Source organism: Equus przewalskii, chromosome 13 (assembly GCF_037783145.1).
Source record: "Equus przewalskii isolate Varuska chromosome 13, EquPr2, whole genome shotgun sequence".
Classification (NCBI taxonomy): domain Eukaryota; kingdom Metazoa; phylum Chordata; class Mammalia; order Perissodactyla; family Equidae; genus Equus; species Equus przewalskii.
Window position 1 is genome coordinate 59703820 of NC_091843.1, and position 22625 is coordinate 59726444.

Consider the following 22625-nt stretch of genomic DNA (forward strand, 5'->3'; position numbering starts at 1 on the left):
GAGCACATGTTTAAAATGTGTTCAATACAATTAGAGCACATTTTAGGTACACGATAAACATAAAATGAAGACATTATGGTTAGGAGTGTCCACCAACCTGGAGAACTGTTAGGAAGGCATGAGCATAATTTCCCATGCTTATCTCATTGGTACAGGATCAGCATCCACTGTTGCAAAAATGGTCTCTCCATAAGCAATATCTTGACCATCAAAGACCTTGCCAAAACTAGAAATTTGGAAGCAATAATGGATTCTTGTAGTTCGCTTCCCTTACCTCTTTTTTATTTGTCCTGCTATAAACCTCAAAAGACCATATAAAACTATATTTATGAGCCAATTTAGAATTCTAGCTAACTCTCTACCTGACTAGATGTCTGACTAAATTATCGTCGCTGGTGGTGGTCAGTATGCAAAAGAATTGCTGAGTCCCTACAACCCAATACTCTGATTCACAAAGGGAGGGGTGAACTGCAGGAATCTGCATTTAAAGAAGCTTCCCAGGTAGTTCTTATGCCAGTAGTCCACAGGCTACTTTGAGACCTATTGACCATTGAGAAAATAGCACAGTGATGCTGTTGGATACTGGAAATGAATGAGATCATGGAACATATGCTGCCAGTACACATTATCAGGGCTTCAATTCTCCAGCACCAGTTGAGAAAGAGCTCCATTGAGATAATGCCATCTTGCATAATGGAAAACCTCAGTCGTATATGATTCTGAAACTCATTACAGTCACTGAAGTCTCCAAGCAAGTTCCAGGGAAAGAAATAACTGAATCTCATTTAAGAATTATTTGCCACCCTTTAAAATAAGAACAGTGAGGCTTCTTCTCTTTTGGAGATTAGGGTTTATTTTCTCCAGAAATGAACCCTAAGTAATCCAGGTTCTGGCAGAGAAAGCAGGCAGAGAAAGGTGTTGCAGATGAGACTGGGAGATGAAGTGAACATCACACACTGGTGGGCCCCCCAATTCCTTTCTCATCATGCTCCCAGAAAGCCAGCCTTCAGGTCAATATGCACTTCCACATAGAGGATTATGGGAAAACTGAACAGTCCCAGAGAGAAGACCTACAGATGCTTCCATTTGGTGATCTCATGCTGAAAAGTCTTTTCTCACCTGAATGACCTTCATTTCCTCCAAGAAATATTTATTCAACATCTAATGAATGCTGGACACTTCTAGATGCTTCTGATATTGTCATCATCAGAACAGACATACAGGGGCTGGCCCTGTGGACAAGTGGTTAAGTTCACGCACTCTGCTTTGGGGGCTCAGGGTTTCACCAATTCGTATCCTGGGTGCAGACATAGCACTGCTCATCAAGCCATGCTGAGGTGGCATCCCACATAGCACAGCCAGAAGGACCTACAACTAGAATATACAACAACTATCTACTGGGGGGCTTTGGGGAGAAGAGGAGGGAAAAAAAAAAAAGGCTGGTAACAGATGTTAGCCCAGGCGCCAATCTTTAAAACAAGAAAGATATACAGGGCTTGCGAGCCAGCCCTGATGGCCTAGTGGTTAAAGTTCGATGCACTCTGCTTCAGTAGTCCGGGTTTGTTTCCCAGTTGTGGAACCACACCACCCAACAATCAGTTGCCATGCTACGGTTGCAGCTCACATAGAAGAGCTAGAAGAACTTAGAACAAGGATATACAACATGCACTGGGGCTTTGGGGAGGGAAAAAACAAAACAGGAAGATGGCAACAGATATTAGCTTAGGGTGACTCTTTGCCTGCAGAGAAACAAACAAACAAACAAGACAGATATATAGGACTTGCTTCAAACATACATGTAATCAAAACATATACAAAAACTTGCCCTCGTGGAATTTGGGTTCTGTAAAAGAGAGACAGACAATAAAAAATAAGTAAACAATAAATTTGAAGGATGTTGATAAGTGTTCTGGAAAAAAGCACAGAGATAGAAAGCGTCAGAGTTGCAATTTTAAACAGAGTTGTCAGAGAAATGCTGAGAAGGTGACCTTTAATCAACAATTAGGATCACAAAATATATTTTTTGTATTCTACATACATTATATCATGAGTATATTCTCATATAACTAAATATTGACAATATTATTTAATACTTATATATGTACATTTCATATAATGTTAATAAAACAAATGTCTGTGTAACCACCATTCATGTAAAGAAATTAGACATTCACAATAATTTAGAAGTTTTCCAAATGATCTTCAATATTACATACCCATTTCTCTCTATTCATAAATAATTGCTATTGACTTTTCTAATAATCATTCTTTTGCTTTTTTATATTAAAAAATTGTACCATGGGGCTGGCCCCGTGGCCGAGTGGTTAAGTTCGCGCGCTCCGCTGCAGGCGGCCCAGTGTTTCGTTGGTTCGAATCCTGGGCGCGGACATGGCACTGCTCATCAAACCACGCTGAGGCAGCGTCCCACATGCCACAACTAGAAGGACCCACAAAGAAGAATATACAACTATGTATTGCGGGGGCTTTGGGGAGAAAAGGGAAAAAAATAAAATCTTTAAAAAAAAAAAAATTGTACCATAATTTTAAATAATTATGATTAAATATCCTGTAATTTATTTAATCGAGTCTTATTGTATGACATTTAGCTGGTTTCTAATTTTTTACTATTTCAAATTGAATCCCTGGATTACCATTTTGGTTAAGCTGTTATTTCTCTGGGTAACTATTACTCTCCAATTTTCCTATGAATCATATGCTTGCCAACTACACATCAAGAAATTAGCAAGAAAGCAATAAATATATGAGTGAGTGAATGAGTAAATAAGTGAGTAAAAAGGTTATATTCTCAAAACAAGTCATCTTTTTATATATAGAAAATGTTGGTTGTGAATGTACATGATGTCCGGTCCTTAAGAAACAAAACAAAAGTAACCCTGTGTAAAGTGCTCAGACTATGTGAAAAGTCTGATCAAATGAAAGGAAAATGTGTAATAACTAATCCCCTCCCCACCATCACAGGGACTGGAAATCAAAGATTCGTCGGAAAGATTCCATTTTACAAGGGAAATTTGCTACAGTGATAATACTAGAGAGGTCAGCTCTAGTCCAAAAAAGAGCTTTGATGGAGAGGCTGACCTAAAATAATAGAGGACTATAGAAGAGGTTATCTTTCAACATAAAGCTTGTGTCAGAATATTTCAAAAATAAGAAACTGATTTTCCTAAGAAAACTCCCTTATTTTACCCCTATCCGTCCTCCTCCACTCCTAATACCCTTTATTTCTGTATTAGAAATGTTTGGGTTGGAAGTACAAAGAAATAGGCAAACTGAAAAAAAAAAAAGATTCTGCCTAGTCTATGGTGGGGGTTGGGGGAATAGTGAGAGGAATCTGGGGTTGCTTATAGAACTACAGGAAAAGCCAGAGAACCATGCTTCAGAAAGGACAGGAACCAGATCAGCCCCTACTATCTCTTTTACTCTCCTGTTCCTGCCACCTGGAGTCTGCTTTTCTGGGATCAAGGAAGGGAGAGGATGCGAGGGCACTTGTTATTTTGAATACTCAAAATGACACACCCATCCTACCCTTTAACTTTGTACGTAGTTTCTATAAAATGCCTTAGTTCTCAGTCCAAAGATACTTTAGAAGAATTTCTCTGCAAAAGATACATAAATGAGATACATTATTCTTCTAGTTTCCTTCTTCTTTGGAAGACAGGAGCTGGAAAGAATGAAACGTGAACATAAATATAAAAGAAGATATCAGCAGACGAAACATGCTTTTATGACAGTTGTTGTGAATGTGTTAAACTCCACAGTTGAAGGACAGTAATAATAAAACTTAATTTGGGTCAAAGGCCAAACCCCAACTATTTATAATTTACTGTAGACAGACTCCTTACAAATACTGTAGGGAAACCTAAATTAGAATTTTAAGTAAAGAATAGCAAAACAAATAAAAAGCTATTTTATATTCATCAAAGCTACAGTTTGGAGTGAAAATTTAATCCCCACAAAACTTTATGTATTCAGTGACAGTGGAAAAATAAATAAAAAGCTGATAGATGTTCATGGGGAAACTGATGAACACGTCATGAAAAGCTTTAGCCTTTGATTTTGAATTTTAAAGAAGATGAACAGAATTTGGATAATTCTAATAAAAACATGGACTTAAGATAGCTATGGTGTGTTATACACAGACTATGTATTTGTTAGATGCCCTTGAACATTTACAAAAATTGATTAAATAGGTGATAAGGAAAATCTTAATATATTTCAAAAAGTTTCAGAAAATTGTAGCCAAAAAAAAAAAACCCGGCGTAGATTTCATGATCAAGATGAGAGTAACGATCTTTTAGAGGAGGGATTTTAAAGTTTTTATTTTCCATATCTTCTCCTGTGATAAGCTTTGAGCCTCATATTTTTGCCATTATTTTTCTACTTTACACATCCAGCTAGGTACTTGGCTAAATCTCTCAGTGAGAAGAACTTGATCACTCCACTATCTGTGTTGTTCATCTTCCAAATAGGCCACCCAACCACAAGGTCAGGGAGCCTCACTGTAGATACCAGTGGAGGGCTGTGGGGGGGACAAGGAAATGCTGTTGGCAGTTTTTGCCTAGAAATATTCTTGATTATAAAAGGAAAGGGATAAACACAGAACCATTTTATTTATCATGTAGCACACTTACATTGATACTCTGACTTATTCCAGGACATTTTAAAGGAGATTTTGAAAAATGCATACAATATAACATGATAGCAAAAGTTAAAAGTGGAGCTAGGGTAGAGAAGGACAAAAAACAAGATGTCAGGGAATAAAATGAAGACAGGATTGAGAATAAACAAACATACAGACTTCTTTCTTTCCTGAAAACAAAGGAAGGAAACATCAATTGAACACTGAATTTTGAAAGCCAGCTTTGGTTCATATGGCTTATTTTATCTAAGTTGGTTATATTTACAACAAGTAAACTTGAATATGGAGTTAAGTCTACTTATTTGATCCTGTCTGGAAATCAATTTTCTGGTCTTAAACACAGTGTCTCAGGAAAAGCAGAAGAGAAAATCAACAAAAACAATGTTCCAACAACATAACTGCATTATGGAATGTTTGGCTACTTCAAAACATTTGTCTAGAAGAAAGGTTAATATATTTCTCAGACACTTCTTAGGAATATATTTTAAAAATTGAGTATCAACTCCATTCTATCAATTTCTGTCCCTTCCCTTCCACTTCTAAAAATATGCTTCTGTATAAAAACGAAGTATTTTTGCTCTATATAATGTATATATTAAAGGTACAAAATTACCATAGTTTCTCTGTTTTACTTTATGGATATTCTTGCTTTTTGTTAAAATTTGTTTCTGAATTATGAAAATAAGAGATGTGGTACCCTGATAATTTGGATCTTTTTACTTCAGTCTAGAATATATATTTGATAGTTCCAGTTCTCTGAGATGAATTTTATGTGGGTATAGGAAATACAAGCAAACTTAAAAAAGTCCCAGATGCTTTAGTCTATTCGGTAGGAAAGAGAGTATGCAAGAGGTGCAAATAATGTGCTTGTATTTGTGGATACTCCCATTAACAGGAATACAGGCAAATACATCATGTCCTGATTCTTATGAACCGTCTTATGAATGTAGGGAATATCCTATGTTGAGTAAAGATGTTCACGTTAGGGCCAAGACTTCCCAGAGGGCAGAAAAGTAGGTAGAGGAACCATCTTCCCTGCAGACAGCCTGCCACCCACGGAACAAAGCAAATAAATTGATAGTGGGCGGCATAGCCCACTGCAGCTGTGTGGTGTGTCGCAAAAATGTATCAGCATGACCCAGGTGTATGCCAGCAGTGTTGATATGATGGTGATTCTTCACAAGGGTAGCCAGAGAGAACTCTGTGGACTGGCTTTGCATTGTTGCAAGCTATGTGGGAGAGCCTCAGAATCCCAGATGTGCTTATAAGAAGCTGAACATGTGAATCAAAGGGGAAGGGCAGTGTAGTGTAGTAGAAGGAATACTGAACTGGTGTTGCCCTTTATCTACTGTTTGACCCACATCATTTAACTTCTCCAGGCCTGGGTTTCCTCTTTAACTAGAGCATATGGCTTGGCTCTCTACAGAAGAAGACCACCAGTATCCTTGGAGAAGGTTTTCGTCATTATGATAAAAATAACTTGAATGGACTCCATCAGTACTGGAGTGCCAAGGTCAGTATGTTTGCTTGCGATGGGTGAAAGCTTCAGTGGGACATTTCAAACTCAACAAGGGGAACTGTCATAGACTGGTTAGTAGAGTTGATGACTTAGGGAAGGAAGCTGGTTATCTGGGCAACTTGGATGGGTGTAGATGCCTCTGGGGAAAAAAAAAATGATCAAGGTTATATGTTGTCAGGAGCCCTGGCTTGAAATAGTCCTCTCTGAGATCTGCTGTCAAAATAGGCAGCAAGGGCTCTAAAAAGGAATTCATCATAATGGGAAGGGGAGTCTGGGCAGAAGATTAGAGCTATGAAGTGCCTTGGAATGCTGGAGATGGCTGATTCTGGTGTAGTGGGTAGCAGAGGCTCCACCTCTCGGGAGGAAGCTGCCACAGAAAGATGTAGGTTTGGGGAACAACCTCTGAGCATGTGAAAATGAACTCAAACAGTGGTGACCTTAGAACACGGGACCTAAGTTCAACATACAGAATAAACTCTTATCCTTATTGCTTTATTTCCATATGCTTCTCATTTATGGAAAAGAAAATTGGCACCCAAATAAGATTTGGACCAAGTGACTAACTTAATAAGTAAAAATGTACACGACCATATTTCTACTTGACAGTGATGAAGAGGTCTTACCAATCAAATCTAGTGAACAGAGCCTGAGTATATAATCTGTTAGGTTTCTTCCTTCTAAAATGTTACTGTTTTATTATGAAGATGAGAATAACTTGTCAACTAATTTGAATAGCTGACCCATATATTCTTGAATGAAAAAATGCTAACAGAATGATAACTTATTTGGTTCTTGACATGTTGTGCTTACTTGAACTTTCATTTTTACCCTGCATTTCTCAATAGCAGTGCACATTTCTAGCCATGGTTGGGGTATGCCTTGACAGTGACCAAGATGCTAATTATCTGTAAATATTTACTCAAATTCAAAAAGAAGAAGAGCTTCTTACTACACTATTAGCTAATTTATTAGCTTTATTTTATTTTAGTGGATACGTTCCAGGAAGGTAGAGATTTTTTGTTCTTTGTTTTGTTCATTGATATATAACAAGCACCTAGAACAGTGCCTGGAACGAAAGAGGTGCTCAATAAATATTTGTTTAAGAAAAAAACCCTTATATTTAAATATGTAAATGTTAAAAAGGTGGTATGGTCTTTCTTCATTCTATCAGTCATGTTCCCTCCCAGAGTAATGAGTAGTATGTATCACTTAGCATTCCCAGCATTTACGCTCCCTCCCTGTAAGAAGATTTATATCCCTGCCTTTTGCCGGTGCCTTGTAGCAAATCCTTTGTGGGTGGGGTAGGGAGCATTTGACTTGCTTTGGTCATTGTTCCTAAGAAAACGTGACATACACCAGGTCCCAACAGAAGCTTGAAGAGTCACTGCACGTTTATGCCAACTCTCTTGCTCTTTTCTTCTGCCACAGAGAAAGGCATTCCCAGATAGGGGCTGCTTTTTCAGCCTGGGTCCTGGAATGAGAAGATATGTGGAAAAGACCTGGAGTTGACTTGCAATTGCCAATTGTAACCTGAGTGGGAATTAACTGTGGTTGTTGCAAGCAATGGTATTTGATGATTGTTTATTATCTCACCATAACCTGGTGAAAGCCTAGTGAACTCAAGAGAAATATATGAAAGTTAGCTTATAAAAATGAAATTTTTCAAAAGTATAGTTTTTTTTTTTTAACAGAAGTATTAAAGCTATATTATAAAGGTGAGGGACACAAGGTTCACAAAGGATAAATATCCTCTGGTATGTTTTAAGATGTTCAAATTATCCATGATCTCAGCTGTGTGCACAGGGATGACACAGAATAAAGGCTCAGGGGATGTTTGGTGCTTGAATGAATGTAAGTTTAATTTTTATTTTGCATTTTTTGGGGGCGGGTAGAGGAGGATTGTTGGGAAAGAAGCCTGTGGAGAATAGTGGCAGACTACAACAAAATCCGTTAATTTTGGAATATGATAATCTTTTTGCCTTTTATGGACCTACAGAAGTAATGGGGAAGGAAAGTAGGTGGCAGACATGAAACGGCTCATCTGATAGTTGCTGCTATCAATTCGGTTTCTGACTCATGATGACCTTTAAGGAAAAGTTTATTCTTGGGAAACAGGTATTTAACTTTTAATTTCATTTTAATTCACTTATGCATTTACTCAGCATATTTACTGAGAATCCACTATGTGTTAGGTATTGTACCAGGATGAAGTATGAGCCATACTGATAAGATTTCACCAGATCTTCCTCAAACTCCACATCCATGTGATCTGTTACCCCAAATTATTCCGCAGATTTTCATATCCAAGATATCTGCTCCAAACACAATATAAATTCATCCTCAGTACAGTTTGAAATCCCTTGCCATCCCCTTTTCCATAAGAAGCATAGTTAGTGGAAGGGAGAGTAGGAGGGGAGGGAGCAGGGTCATAAATACAGTGCATCGATGAGCAAATTCTAGAAAAGTAGCATCTGAGAAATAATCGCCAAGGCAGTAATATATTGACATGAGAGTTTATAGGAAGCAGTGTGAAATATGCCAAAGAGTGTTATCCGTTTTCCACGCTGGCTTCTCCTGTTCTTCACTATCCTAGGTCACAACTTCAGGCTTGTTCCCCCTGATATTAAGGCCTGGCTTCATCTTGCTCACCACTCTCCACCTCCAGCCCCACTTCAAATTATTCCTTAAATCAAAGCTTAACTTATCTTTTGTTGGCATTCAGATAAAATACAGCTTTCAACAATAAGTAACAACCACGCACACAGAAAAACAAAACCAAAAGCAAACAAACAAAAAAATCTTTACTCAACTGGCTCATGAGATAAAAAATAAAGAAGTAGGGTGGACTTCAAGGTTGGTTGAACCACCCATTCAATTATGCATTTTAAACCTCACAGTCTTTCCATCTTATTTCTCAGCTTCATCTTAAAGCTGGGCTTAGGATAACTGCCAATTACAATTGCTGCTGCATGGTTCTTTGTCCGCATCCCATGAGAGGGGGAGCCTTTCATCCTAGGGTCCTTCTTAACAGTGAAGAAACATTTTTCAGAGTTTCCCCAAAAACTTACACTTATTGTTCATCAGCAAAAGTGGTCATATGCTTATCCCTGAACAGGACCCAAATTAGGGGATTTCCATGTGCTGCTTGATTTTAGTTTGGTTAACTCTATCAACTCCAAACAAGGATATTGGAACCACCAGACTGATTTAGACTAATCAAGGATCACCTCAGGAGCTGGGATCAATCCAAAACCCCATGGAAAGTGGCGGAAATTGATGCATAATTGAGAGGAGGTATAATGGATGTTGAGAAGACAACTACAACATCTGTTAGGTAAGAGGCACATTTCCACTTGGCAGAAGACATTTCTTATTTAAAAATCTCAAATTTCATTCTCAAGTAAGGAAAAGTGCACACAGTTTGGAATCAGCTAGATACTGCTCTTACTAGTTGTGCTATGTTGGATATTTTACTCACTGAGCCTTTTCTTGCATCTATAAAATGGGGATAGTAGCTAGCTCACATAAGAAAAGTAAATGATAAAGCTACTCAATAAATGTTGGTTTCATTTATGGTAAACTCTATCTTTACTTAAAGAATGGCAGAAAATGAACATAATGAATCAACATACACAAATCAGCAGCATTTCTATACACTAACAATAAACTAACAGAAAAAGAACTCAAGAACTCAATCCCATTCACAATCGCAACGAAAAGAATAAAATACCTTGGGATAAGTTTAACCAAGGAAGTGAAAGATTTATACAATGAAAAGTACAAGACTTTCTTGAAAGAAATTGTTGATGTCGTAAAGAGATGGAAAGACGTTCCATGCACATGGATTAGAAGAATAAACATAGTTAAAATGTCCATACTACCTAAAGCTTTCTACAGATTCAACGCTATCCCAATCAGAATCCCAATGACATTCTTTACAGAAATTGAACAAAGAATCCTAAAATTCATATGGGGCAACAAAAGACCGCGAATTGCTAAAGCAATCCTGAGAAGGAAGAACAAAGCTGGAGGCATCACAATCCCTGATTTCAAAACATACTACAAAACTACAGTAATCAAAACATGTGCACAGAGCATGGTACTGGTACAAAAACAGGTGCACAGAGCAATGGAACAGAATTGAAAGCCCAGAAATAAAACCACACATCTATGGACAGCTAATCTTCGACAAAGGAGCTGAGGGCCTACAATGGAGAAAAGAAAGTCTCTTTAACAAATGGTGCTGGGAAAACTGGGCAGCCACACGTAAAAGATTGAAAATTGACCATTCTTTTTCACCATTCACAAAAATAAACTCAAAATGGATCAAACACCTAAAGATTAGGCCTGAAACAATAAGTCTTCTAGAAGGGAATATAGGCAGTACACTCTTTGACATCAGTTTTAAAAGAATCTTTTCGGACACAATAACTCCTCAGATGAGGGAAACAATAGAAAGAATAAACAAATGGGACTTCATCAGACTAAAGAGCTTCTTCAAGGCAAGGGAAAACAGGATTGAAACAAAAAAACAGCCCACTAATTGGGAAAAAATATTTACAAGCTACTTATCTGACAAAGGGTTAATCTCCATAATGTATAAAGAACTCACACAGCTCAACAACAAAAAATCAAACAACCCGATCAAAAAATGGGCAGAGGACCTGAACAGACACTTCTCCAAAGAAGATATAAGGATGGGCAATAGACACATGAAAAGATGCTCATCATCACTAATCATCAGGGAAATGCAAATCAAAACTACACTAAGATACCACCTTACACCGTTAGATTGGCAAAAATATCCAAAACCAAGAGTGACAAATGTTGGAGAGGTTGTGGAGAAAAAGGAACCCTCATACACTGTTAGTGGGAATGCAAACTGGTGCAGCCACTATGGAAAACAGTATGGAGATTTCTAAAAAAGTTAAAAATAGAAATACCTTATGACCCAGCCATCCCACTACTGGGTATCTATTCCTAAGAACTTGAAATCAGCAATTCCAAGAGTCCCATGCACCCCTATGTTCATCGCAGCATTATTTACAATAGCCAAGACATGGAACCAACCTAAGTGCCCAGCAACTGATGATTGGATAAAGAAGATATGGTATATATACACAATGGAATACTACTCAGCCATAAAAAAGGACAAAATCGTCCCATTCGCATCAACATGGATGGACCTTGAGGGTATTATGTTAAGCGAAATAAGCCATACAGAGAAAGATGAACTCTTTATGACTCCACTCATAGGTGGAAGTTAACATATAGACAAGGAGAACTGATCGGTGGTTACCAGGGAAAAGGGGGGTGGGGGGAGGGCACAAAGGGTGAAGTGGTGTACCCACAACATGACTAACAATAATGTACAACTGAAATCTCACAAGGTTGTAAACTATCGTAATCTTAATTAAAAAAAATGAACATAATGATTCTTCCAACCCTTCTGCTTAAACTGAAGCTAACAGGTAGAAATCAGTAATTAAGGCTATGCAATGTTAAATTTATTTCTATTTAATAGACAATATCATGATGTTTCTTATGAAAGAATGTGTAAGTAGTACAGGGGAAATGGTCAAAGAGAGAAAACCAAAGTGCTAAGGAAGGAGATGAAGTCCTAACAGGACGTTCTGAAGGCCTGTACAATTCCCTTTTCTGGTTTCGAGCAATTTGATTTCGATGAGCATTAGGGTGGTTTTCTTCATTTCTCATGCTTCACTGAGCTTCTTGGAGCTATGGGTTTATAGTTTATTTTACAAATTTGGAAATATCCATTGTTACTTTCTGTATTTTCTTGGTATCTCTTCATGTCACTCCTTAAGAGCCTCTGATTACATGTATATTAGGCACTTGCTCTTGTTTCACAGCTCAATGACAATCTTTTCATTTTTAAGTGTTTTTTTCTCTCTGTTTTACTTTTGATAGTTTCCAAATGCCACCTGCTGTATTTTTCATCTTACGCATTGTAGTTTTCATCTTCAGAACTTGGATTTGGATCTTCTTTATATCTTCCATATCTCGATTTAACTTTTAAACATATTGAAAATAGTTATAAAAATTTCTTTCATGTCTTTGCCTGCTAATTTTAACTTCTATGAATGAGTGTAATTTTTTTCTTCTCATCATGCGTATTTCCCTTCCTCCTTCATGTCTGATCATCTTTAATTACATGCCAAACATTGTGAATTTTGCCTTATTGGGTCCCAGATATTTTTTGTTCCTATATATATTCTTGAGATTTGTTATGGAATGCAGCTACGTTACTTGCAAACAGTTTGATCCTTTCAAGTCTTGCTTTTAAGAATTGTTAGGTGGGAATCTTGCAGCAGTTAGGCTTGGGTGAATTTTTCTCCATTACTGAGGTACGACTCTTCTGAGTACCCTGTCCAAAGCCTAAGGAATTGAGATTTTTCTGTCTAGCTGGTGGGAATAGGCAATCTTCCTGGCCCCGACTGAGCACTGTTCACTCTAATCTTTCAGATAGTCCTTTCCCTCGTCTTGGGCAGTTTTCTCACAGTCAGGTGCTGGCCAGTACTCTGCCCTCTACAGATCTCCAAGTTTCTTTCTCTGTGTACCTCTCTCTCCTTTGCTACTCTGTCCTATGAACTCTACTGCCTTGGTCTCACTGGACTCTCAGTCTGTCTCCTCAACTCAGGAAGTCTCCTGGTTCTACCTGAGTCCTCTCCCTATGCCATGGTCAGGAAACTCAAACCAGTAAGCTGGGTAACCGTAAGGCTCACCTCATTTGTTTCCTTTCATTAGGATTACTGTCCATCATTATCTGATGTTCAATGTTTTGAAAACCACTGTTCTATGTACTTTGTAGTCTTTTTTCCTTAGGGTGTGCATGTGTTGGGGTGGAAAGAGGTCATTTCAGGTAGGAGAGTAAATCTAGACCCTGTTACTCCATCTTGGCCAGAAGCAAAAGTCCTCAATCAAAAATTTTAAGGACAGGGCCGACCCAGTGGCATAGCAGTTAAGTTCGTGCGCTCTGCTTTGGTGGCCCTGGGTTCGCAGGTTCTGATCCAGGTGCAGACCTATGCATCACTTACCAAGCCATGCTGTGGCAGGCATCCCACATATAAAATAGAGGAAGATGGGAACAGATGTTAGCTCAGGGCCAACCTTCCTCAGCAAAAAGAGGAGGATTAGTGGCGGATGTTAGCTCAGGGCTAATCTTCCTCCAAAAAAGAAAAAAGAAATTTAAAGACAAAATTGCCAAACTGTCAATAATTGTATGCTTAAACTTTTCAACCTTCTTTCCATTGCTACACAGCAGTCTTAGACAGAAAACTAAAAACTAAAAAGAGATTTACCAGACTCTATAACAGCCCATATTTCTCATCTTTATAATGAAACAGGCATTTGAATAGCTAAATTTAAAATATTTTTCTTACCATTTGCCAGGGGCTTTATATTTATTATGTACTTTAATTCTCATGATAATCTTTTAAATTAGGCAACATCATCCTTATTTTAGACGTATAGAATCTGAGACTCAAGAAAGTTAATTAGCTATTATCCCCATGTATAAACTATTATCCTTATGTCCTTAGGTTTAGGCATAAATAACTTTTACATAATAGTAATGGTGAAATGTTATTAGTTGGTATTCCATAAACACTGGATGTTAAAAAGCATAGCTGTATTTAAAAAGTACAATCCCAGCTGGGAGGTATTCTCAAAGCTACAGCGGGAACAAAAACATTTAAGAGAAGTTATACTTTCAAATAATGGGCAGGCAGGAACACTAAAAAAACCAGATCTGCTCAATATTATTCACTGGTCATATTCTCTAACAGTTGGCTTTTAAGATTTAGACAGGAATACAATTGAGATTTTAAAAAAAAATCCCATTTATTCTTTGGTTAAGTTTATTTAATTTGTAGATTTGAGGGATCATTTGAGGGCTTAGTATATTTTGACTTCAGTAAAGCATTTGACAAATTTCCTCTGACCTTTATTTTGATATGGCTATAGTGAGGAAATGGAGATTCAGTTCTACAAAGTTAAAGGAACCTTTTTTTTTCTTAACAAAGAACATGGACAAATGACTTTATCAACCTATAGACATGCCAGTTTTGAAGGTCAACAAATCTTGGTCCTGTCTTGATGAACAATTTTTCAATAACTTGAATCGAGCCATTGGAAGCTTATGAGGGAGAGTTATATAATAAATACCAGAATCAAGATTCAAAATCTCAAGATCTCAATATGCTGGAATGATGAGACAAAAAAATCAACATGAAATGTTTGACAGGAATAAATGAAAAGACCCTTTTTTTTAGGTTAAAATTATACAAATAATATACAAATATGAAAACAGAAAATATAACAATACAATAACAGTGCTAAAACCAAACAAGCCCCCCACCGTCTCCTTCTACCATCCACACACTAAATGATGTATCCATGGACAAGAGATACATGTAAAACAAAGGGACTCAAATAGATTGAGAGTAAAATGATAGGCATATATTACTCGACAAGTAAAATGTTTTGTTTGGACATATAATGGTAAAGGTACAATTCTCAATAAGTAGGTCTCATGAATTTTTGGGCATTGAATAAAAATAGCATCAACAATTAGAAAGCAAAACTTTAGGGATAAAGAGAAATAAAGGGGCTGGCCTGGTGGCGCAGAGGTTAAGTATGCACATTCCGCTTCTGTGGCCCGGGATTTGCCAGTTCAGAGCCTGGATGCGGACATGGCACCACTTGGCAAGCCATGCTGTGGCAGGCGTCCCACACGTAAAGTAGAGGAAGATGGGCATGAATGTTAGCTCAGGGCCAGTCTTCCTCAGCAAAAAGAGGATTGGCAGCAGTTAGCTAGGGCTAATCTTCCTCAAAAAAAGAGAAAGAAATATTACACCAGTAGACTTTAACTCAGCTCTCTCAGCATCTGAAGGAGACAAAAGGAAGGATATAGATTATGTAAATAGAATAATTAATAAGGTAGCGCCAATAGGTATATCCAACTCTATATGCTTAAATCCGAATTTGCAACTTTCTTTCCATTGACCATGGAACATTTATAAAACTGACCATATATTAGTCCACCAAAAAAACCTCAATACATTTCAAAATGTAGAAATATATATTTGGAAAAGTTCTTATTAGTTTAATATGGAGCATCTTCTTGCACATTACTTTTACTTGATAGTAATTAAAATAACTGTTTTTAGATTAAAACACCTATGGGATAAATAGAAGAATAAACTATATAAATTACACAAATTTTTAAAGATATAGCAGAAAACTCAAAGAAACTGCATTTAATGAGATGACTTTGAGCTGTCTCTTTGCTCAGTCCTTCATGCCTCTCTGCTCTTATGGAAATTGGGCAAAAACCTTGAGAAAAATTGTGAGGCTATTTCTTTTCACAGTTTAGTGAAATACACAGTCAACAGATCCCTAATAAGATGGAGTTAACAGGCTTAAATTATCATCCCATTCCCCACCTTTTGCATAGGAAATTAATGAATACTGGCCTATCCTAGACCCAAAGGAGTTTCTCTTATGATGGCATTTAAGACCCTGGGCTGGGTCTTCAGAGGAAGGTTTTTGGAAAGAGGGCACTTCCTGATTTCCCTCAGGGCAAAGGAACCTGCTTATTGAGCTACACTCTGAGCTTCTCTCAGTAAGAGCTGTGTCTTATTTACTTATATATCCTCAGTACTTGCCTGAAGGATTGGCACACAGTAGGTGCACTATAAATGCTTATTGGATACATAATGTAAACTTCCTCTTACTTATTGGCAAGTAAGATGGATTTAGGGACATTGAACCTCGCCTCTTCTATCTGTGCCAGCCCTTAGGGCAGTGGTCTGGGGAAAGTTCCTGCTCACAAGATGAACGATGTATTCCTGTCTGCTCTATGTTGGCCTGGGCTCTGTGGCTAGGGTGGCCCCTCCCACTGGTGTTCCGAGCATTCCAGTGCAGGGTGAGTCAGAGGGCGCCTGTGACTCTAGCTTGCAGCAGGCACCCAAGAATAGAATGGATTTGACATGTCTTGTTTACATATGACTCCTCGGTCTCTTCCAGGTGTGGGGAGGTTCAACAGGGGAAAGAAGGAGGGACTAGAGACATATTTTACGAAAAGGATTGGAAAGCATCCTGAAGCCACCAATCCACAAATATTCTCTCTATAGGCAGGGCCAACAGGCAGAATGCAGTAGGGGAGCAGTCAGTGGGCTCCAAGGATGAGGGGTGGTAAAGAACTGAAGAAAAGTGAGGCCCCTCAGAAAAGTATGTGTGAAAATTGTCTGCTAACTACATTAAAAACACCATTCAGGTGCCAGCCCAGCAACACGGTGGTTAAGTTCACACGTTCTGCTTTGGCAGCCCAGAGTTTGTGGGCCAAGATCCCAGGCATAGACCTACACATGCTCGTCAAGCCATGGTATGGCAGCGTCCCACATATAAAAACTAGAGGAAGACTGGCACGGACAGTAGCTCAGGGACACTCTTCCTCACAAAAAACAAACAAACAAAAACACCATTCAGAAGAAATGAATTTGAGATTTTATTAAGAAATATATTAGTGTCAATTACAAAGCAATATGTACATGTTTAAAGTGCTTACAAAATAAATTAAAAATATATTCCATAAATTTTAAAACATCTGTATTTTAGCTTTAACAAAGGCACTTCTTCAGGATCTGCTTGCATACACCACTCTTGTCAGTTAAGTAATTTTTAAAACTCGGCTTAGAATATTTTCACAATATCTTGCTTGGAAATTCTTTCAAACTGCTTCATTATATGTACAAGTTTTCATGCACTGCTTCTGCTTTTATCTTCTTCTTTCATAAGTTTTTAGTATGAGAACATAAGAAATGTCAGTGCATGTGGAAGAAATGCCCACCTTTTAAACAGAGGTTTACATGCTACTGAGTTCAACTTTTTTCCTTTTTCAAGGGAAAAAGTTCTTCTACTACACTTTTAGATTCTTACCTCAAGTAAGGCTTATGTAATTCCAGCTGAGAATTACTGCCACAAAGCCAGTGGCCCAGGCATTAACGCTACAAAGTCTCCCCCCAACATTTCATTTGAGGATTAGTACTTTCCCTGCATTACAGACCTACATTAAATGAGGAAAGCTTACAAAAATAAGTTAAGAAACCCTTCTGTAATTAAAAAATAACCATTGGTAGTCTTTTAAACATCCCAGAGTTAATGTTCTATCTACCTAGTAAAGATAATTTGTTACTGTGAAATAGGACTTCAGTGGAGATTTATTTTGTTTCACTGGGAGCGACTGAAATAACGCCACAATTCTATTAAGTTTGAGACTTGTTTAAGGCATTTATTTGTCGTGACTTCTCTTTTCTTTCTTTTCTTCATTGCCTGGGTATTATTTATCTGTGGAATAGGAGAATCAATGGTCAAAATTAATTGTCACTATCTTTAACCACTGTTGAGTGGCAGGTTATATTGTCTTCTCCATGCAAATCCATCTCTCAATGTGTCTCTCAAACATCTGCTTACTCTCTGCTCCTAGTGCTTTCTCCAGAGGAATGTCCTTCCATCTTTCCACCCACTTCCTCCTGCTTCAAGGCCAAGCACACTTCCTTCACAAGGCCTTTGCTAATTGTTCAGACTTTCCTTTTGGAAAGGCTTCTAATGCTTACAAGTGTGTTTCACTTAACTTGGCTCTCACTTACACACTTTATTATTGCATCATAGGTATTCCCCATAGTGCTGAGCACCATGTCTTATACACAGGAAACACTGAATATTTACTGAATGATTAAATGAACGAATAAGTTGGTGATTTCATGATATCCCTGACAAGATCATAAGTTCCTCAAGAACAGGACTTGTCTTATGCCTCTTTATAGATATTAATCAGTTCACCTATTATGCGGATCCAAAGTGCTCCCGCCTTCTACCTCTTCCACCACCTACCTGTGCCACAGACACCAAAAGGCTTATTCTGAAGTGGGGTCTAAACTTAAAAAAATATTGCAATAATCTTCCAGTGTATTCCTTCACCTGAATTACTCTTGAGTAGTGACAGACTGGGCCTCCTAGACACATACTACTCAGATCAAAAAAGTTAACCTGGTTACTAAGCAAAAATCTTACAATCTGAAATCTGCTAAACCATAATTAAACGTTATTGTTTTTCAGTTCTCCCCTTGGGCTTGGGAGGGGGCTGAAATAAATTATTTCCGACTCTCTGTTTCTCACATGCTATCCAGAACTTGACCTAGCCTGTCTTCCATGCTCTTACATGGCCGAACTGCATTGCAGCCATCTGTAGATTTGCCACGGTCTCCGATAGAAGGCATAGAGCCAAACGGGTTTTTCACATGGTTGCCTGGTATTGTGTACCCAACTCAAGCTCAACCCAGATCAACCCTATGGCTTCAGTCTTCAATCCCTGAAAAAGTGACAGACTTGGCCACCCGGATTCTCATTGTGCAGATTGATAAAGTCCACCGGTTAACAGGCAGCAATCATACATATCTGCACTGGTCTCACTTTGCCTTTTTAAAATTTGTCATCAGGAAGATAAATTCCCCACTTTACTTGCCCTCTGAAATAAATATTTATTGAGTACCTGTTACATGCCAGGCACTGTTCCAAGTGCTTTTACCTACATTGACTAATTTAACCCTCAGAAAACTATATGGGACTTGCTGACATGATCCTCATTTTGCAGATGAAACTGAGTACACAGAGGCTAAGTCAGTTATCCAGGTTTTCACAGTTAGAAGTTATGGGGCTAGGATACAAAGTCAGGCAAGGCTGTCTCCACACTTCCTACTCCTAACTCTGCACTGCTGTTTTCATATTTAAAGTTACATGTTCATTCAAATGCAAGTAACTGCATATGAAAAAATCCATTATGTAAAGAGACAGCAATACCACCCACACAAGCAATTAAGGAAACATGGGGTAGAGATTTAAGGTATAATTCAACATTTTTTTTTTTTAAGATTGGCACCTGAGCTAACAACTGTTGCCAATCCTTTTTTTTTCTGCTTTTTCTCCCGAAATTCCCCCAGTACATAGTTGTATATTTTAGTTGTGGGTCCTTCTAGTTGTGGCATGTGGGATGCTGCCTCAGCGTAGCCTGACAAGCCGGGCCATGTCCGTGCCCAGGATCGGACAGACCCTAAGAAACCCCAGCTGCCCAAGCGGAGCGCATGAACTTAACCACTCGGCAATGGGCCGGCCCCTAATTTAACATTTTAAGAAAGCAGCACACATTATTAAGTGATAAGCCCAAGCAATGCTGCTCAAACTTTGGAATGGATAAGAAGCTTATAAGGAGCCCAGACACAGAGACTGTGATTTTGAAAGTCTGGGTTGGGGTCCCTAGGAATTGGTATTTTGGACATTCACTCTTGCATTCTCAGGCAGCCAGGACATTCTGATGTAGGAGGCTCACTGGTCATACCTTAAAACATTGGCAGAAGGTATAGAACCATAATTCTGCCAAAAGAATCAGAACCCTGGAAATAGGTCGGTTTGGGTCCAGGTGTCCACTTGGGACTAACTGATAATCAACAGATTTTACCTGGCTTATTTGCTCTTCAAAAGATGAAAATCACAACGAATTCTGCAAGAAAGCCCCACTTTAATTTAAGGTTAGCTCTTGAAAAGCAAGAGTCTAATGCATAGGCTTACCTGAATTCCGGAGTGGCCTGGGCAATGGCTGTTGAGCGTAGCGTTAGTTGCTGTTACAATTTTCTTGGCGAGTGACAGGCATTGGCTGGACTTGAAGGTAAGGCGCTCGATTTCGGTGAGACAACTCGGCTGCTCACAGGCGGCAAAGTTTACGAGAAAAGGAAAAGTTTACGAGAAAAACGCCAGGGGAAAAAAACAGAAAGAGAAAAAAGAGTTGATAAATAAGTGAAAGGGGAAGCAGGGGAGGTGGGGAAGGAGCAGGAGACACAACAAAAGCGATTCAAGTAAGAGGAAAGAGGTCTGGGTAGAAGGGAGGGAGAAAGAACCCAGAGAAGGAGAAGGAAGGAGGAGCGTTGTGAGAGTGGCAGAGGGCGCCTAACGAGACGGGGCCCGCGCTGACGCTCGCTGCGCGCAAGGCTCGGGGCCCGGGCCACTGCCAAGAGGCGGCCCCCAGCGCAGAGGCTCCACGTCCCACCCGGAGAGGGGGTGCCCCTGACGTCTTTCCCTGGTCCCGGTTCCTGATCTGCCTTTCCTCCCGGAGGGTGGGAGGAGGAGGAGCCTCTCCCGACATCCCACTCAGTCCGGAAACAGACTCCCTCGCTCCAGACTGGAACAGAAGTGGCCTCCAAAGCTGGGCACCGGCCCAGAGGTTTCCGGCAGCCCAGTTGTCCCCACTCGGTCGGCGTCGCCTGGGAGCCCAGCCGCTGCCTGGAGTTCTACACGCCGTAGGATCCCCCCTCCCTGGAATGCCTGGCATCTTTCTGGAGAAAGCCAGTAGCGCTGACCACTTACTCACCCGGTCTCCACAGTAGACAGTGTGGTTGAACTGGGTACTTTTGATCTGGAAGGAAGGAAAAAAGCATACGACAAGAAGGGTAAAGACTTAAGTTCACAGGAGAAATCATCCTCCAGCTACCCTGCTCGGGTACTCCTACGTTTTAAAGATGCTTTGAAAGCAGTTTCCACTTAGGCACTTGTTTCCTATGCATCTGTTTGTCATTGACAAGGTAGTAAAACGCTTAAAGTCTTTAGCTAGTGCCTGCTGGTGTTTGAAACTGGATATCAAAGGATCCTGTCCTAGAAGGAGCCACAACCCCCCCCCCCGAAAGTGGGCACACCTGCACACAGGGCTACACATGTGAGCAATAATGCCATGTTTCAAATGCCCACATCTGCCCTGTAGCTGTTTAGGAATTTCACACATGCAGCTTTATCCAGAAATTAGAATAATCAGGAAAACAATTACTACTTTATATGAAAAAATCGGAAGTTTGCCTTATCCCATAATGGCATCCTAAGGCATCTAGAACATTAGGAAGATCTGAAGTGCACCTCCACACCCCTACCGCACCCCCTCCCCCCATCCTCACTGGATAGATTTAACTTACAAGAGTTCCCTCTCTATTACTCCTCTTTCTTTCTCCATCCCTTACCCCCTGTCCTTTTTGTACTGCACTGGCAGAGCAGCAATTTGGAAGAAGATAGACACCCTTGGTGGATTATGTGTTACCTATCGATAGCTGCTCCTCGTCAGCATTTGCACACTTAGTGTGCCAATTTCTAGACTGTCACTTTAGAAGCCAATATATTTCAATATCACTTGTAAAAAATTTTGACAAAATGCTGGGCCATGATTTTTTTTCAAATTATTTCTTTTCTTGAAAGTTACATTGTAGTTTGCATATGTGTATGCCTACTCTTCCGATGAAAAGATATTTGTTGTTTTAAAAAATGTTTCTTCACTTACTCCATTCATATATTCCTTCAGGGCTAGAAAAATGACATTCTGATATTCCTCTTCAATCTTCGCAAAGTTACAGTCAGTGAAATCGTAGGTCAGCACCAGCCCTACCAGCTGCAAGATGAAGATCTTCCTGAAAAAAACTGGCAGAACAAATCATAAGACATCAGGCAATGTACTTGGAAACCCAATTCCACCCCAGTTTCACACTGAACTCTTTACCCCAACACTGAATTGCCTCTAGATCTGCAAGGCCTGCCTTAGGGGCAAGTGCCCCCTGGGCACCACTCTTTGCCTCTCATTCCCAGTGCTCTCCAAGCCCATATTTACCCATGCTGTTGCCTTAAGTTGGAGTCTCCCTGATGCTCCAGAGTTTTCTGGCTCCACATATATAACACCTCAACGCCTACGGGCTCTTTTCTCCTAGGCCAATGATTTTCCTTGATGTCATTCTCTTCCTTTATAGAATTCTGAATTGATGACATGAAAGAAAAAAATAGGACTAGCCAAATCTATGGAATTTTAACATTAGTAAAATCATCAGGAATTTCCCTCACCTTCCTCCTTTTATCTTTGCCTGAAACCTCGGTACTGTCTGAATGAGCTTTAAGAAAGAGATACCCACATCTTTCTCTTACGTGGCCATTTCCATGGCCAAACCCCTTTCTTGTTGGAAAAAACACCCCAAAACCACGGCCACTCTAAGAACTGGACACTGCTGCTTGTGCTTGCTGTACATTCTGAGCATTTCCTTTGGCCACTTTCAACTAGTGCTTTCCCTCCTCTGTGACCACTGAGAAAACTCATGTGTTTATTTAATAGGATGCTTTAGAGGGTGGGTGCAGCCTCAGGCTTGGACTGTACTTCCATGTTAAGGCATTAAATGTGCAATAGTGACCAGAACCTTAGGGGCCAGGGCAATAAAAAGTTGAAATGAATGGGAAAAGATCTGATGGGCTTTGCCATCAAAAACTTACTTTTCAAAGCGCCCTTACCAATTTCAGGAAAAAAGTGACTATTCTGGGGGTGTCTGAGGGACTGCGGTCTCATCCAGCACATTCGAT

The 22625-nt window shown here is 39.3% G+C and overlaps 1 protein-coding gene across 2 annotated transcripts; it reads right to left on the bottom strand.

Annotated features, from left to right (window-relative positions):
- Positions 1-17304: 17304 nt before the first annotated feature.
- Positions 17305-22031, bottom strand: TSLP (thymic stromal lymphopoietin). Of its 2 annotated transcripts, XM_008538624.2 has the most exons (5): positions 21892-22031; positions 21568-21704; positions 20617-20661; positions 19821-19949; positions 17305-17543 (listed from the first exon to the last, which is right to left on the bottom strand). In XM_008538624.2, the coding sequence occupies exons 1-5, from the start codon at positions 21893-21895 to the stop codon at positions 17427-17429; spliced, it is 432 nt and encodes a 143-aa protein (XP_008536846.1). In that variant the 5' UTR covers positions 21896-22031; the 3' UTR covers positions 17305-17426. The 2 variants fall into 2 exon arrangements, with proteins under 2 accessions (XP_008536846.1, XP_070425647.1); XM_070569546.1 differs by lacking the exons at positions 17305-17543; positions 19821-19949 and having other exon boundaries at positions 19964-20661.
- Between the last annotated feature and the right edge of the window lie 594 nt (positions 22032-22625).

What these genes read in the sequence shown, in the direction of transcription:
- TSLP (XM_070569546.1), bottom strand. An exon ending in TGAAGGAATATATGAATGGA is followed by an intron (nt 20,662 to 21,567) that starts GTAAGTGAAGAA and finishes CCTTCCTTCCAG; the next exon opens with ATCAAAAGTACCCAGTTCAA.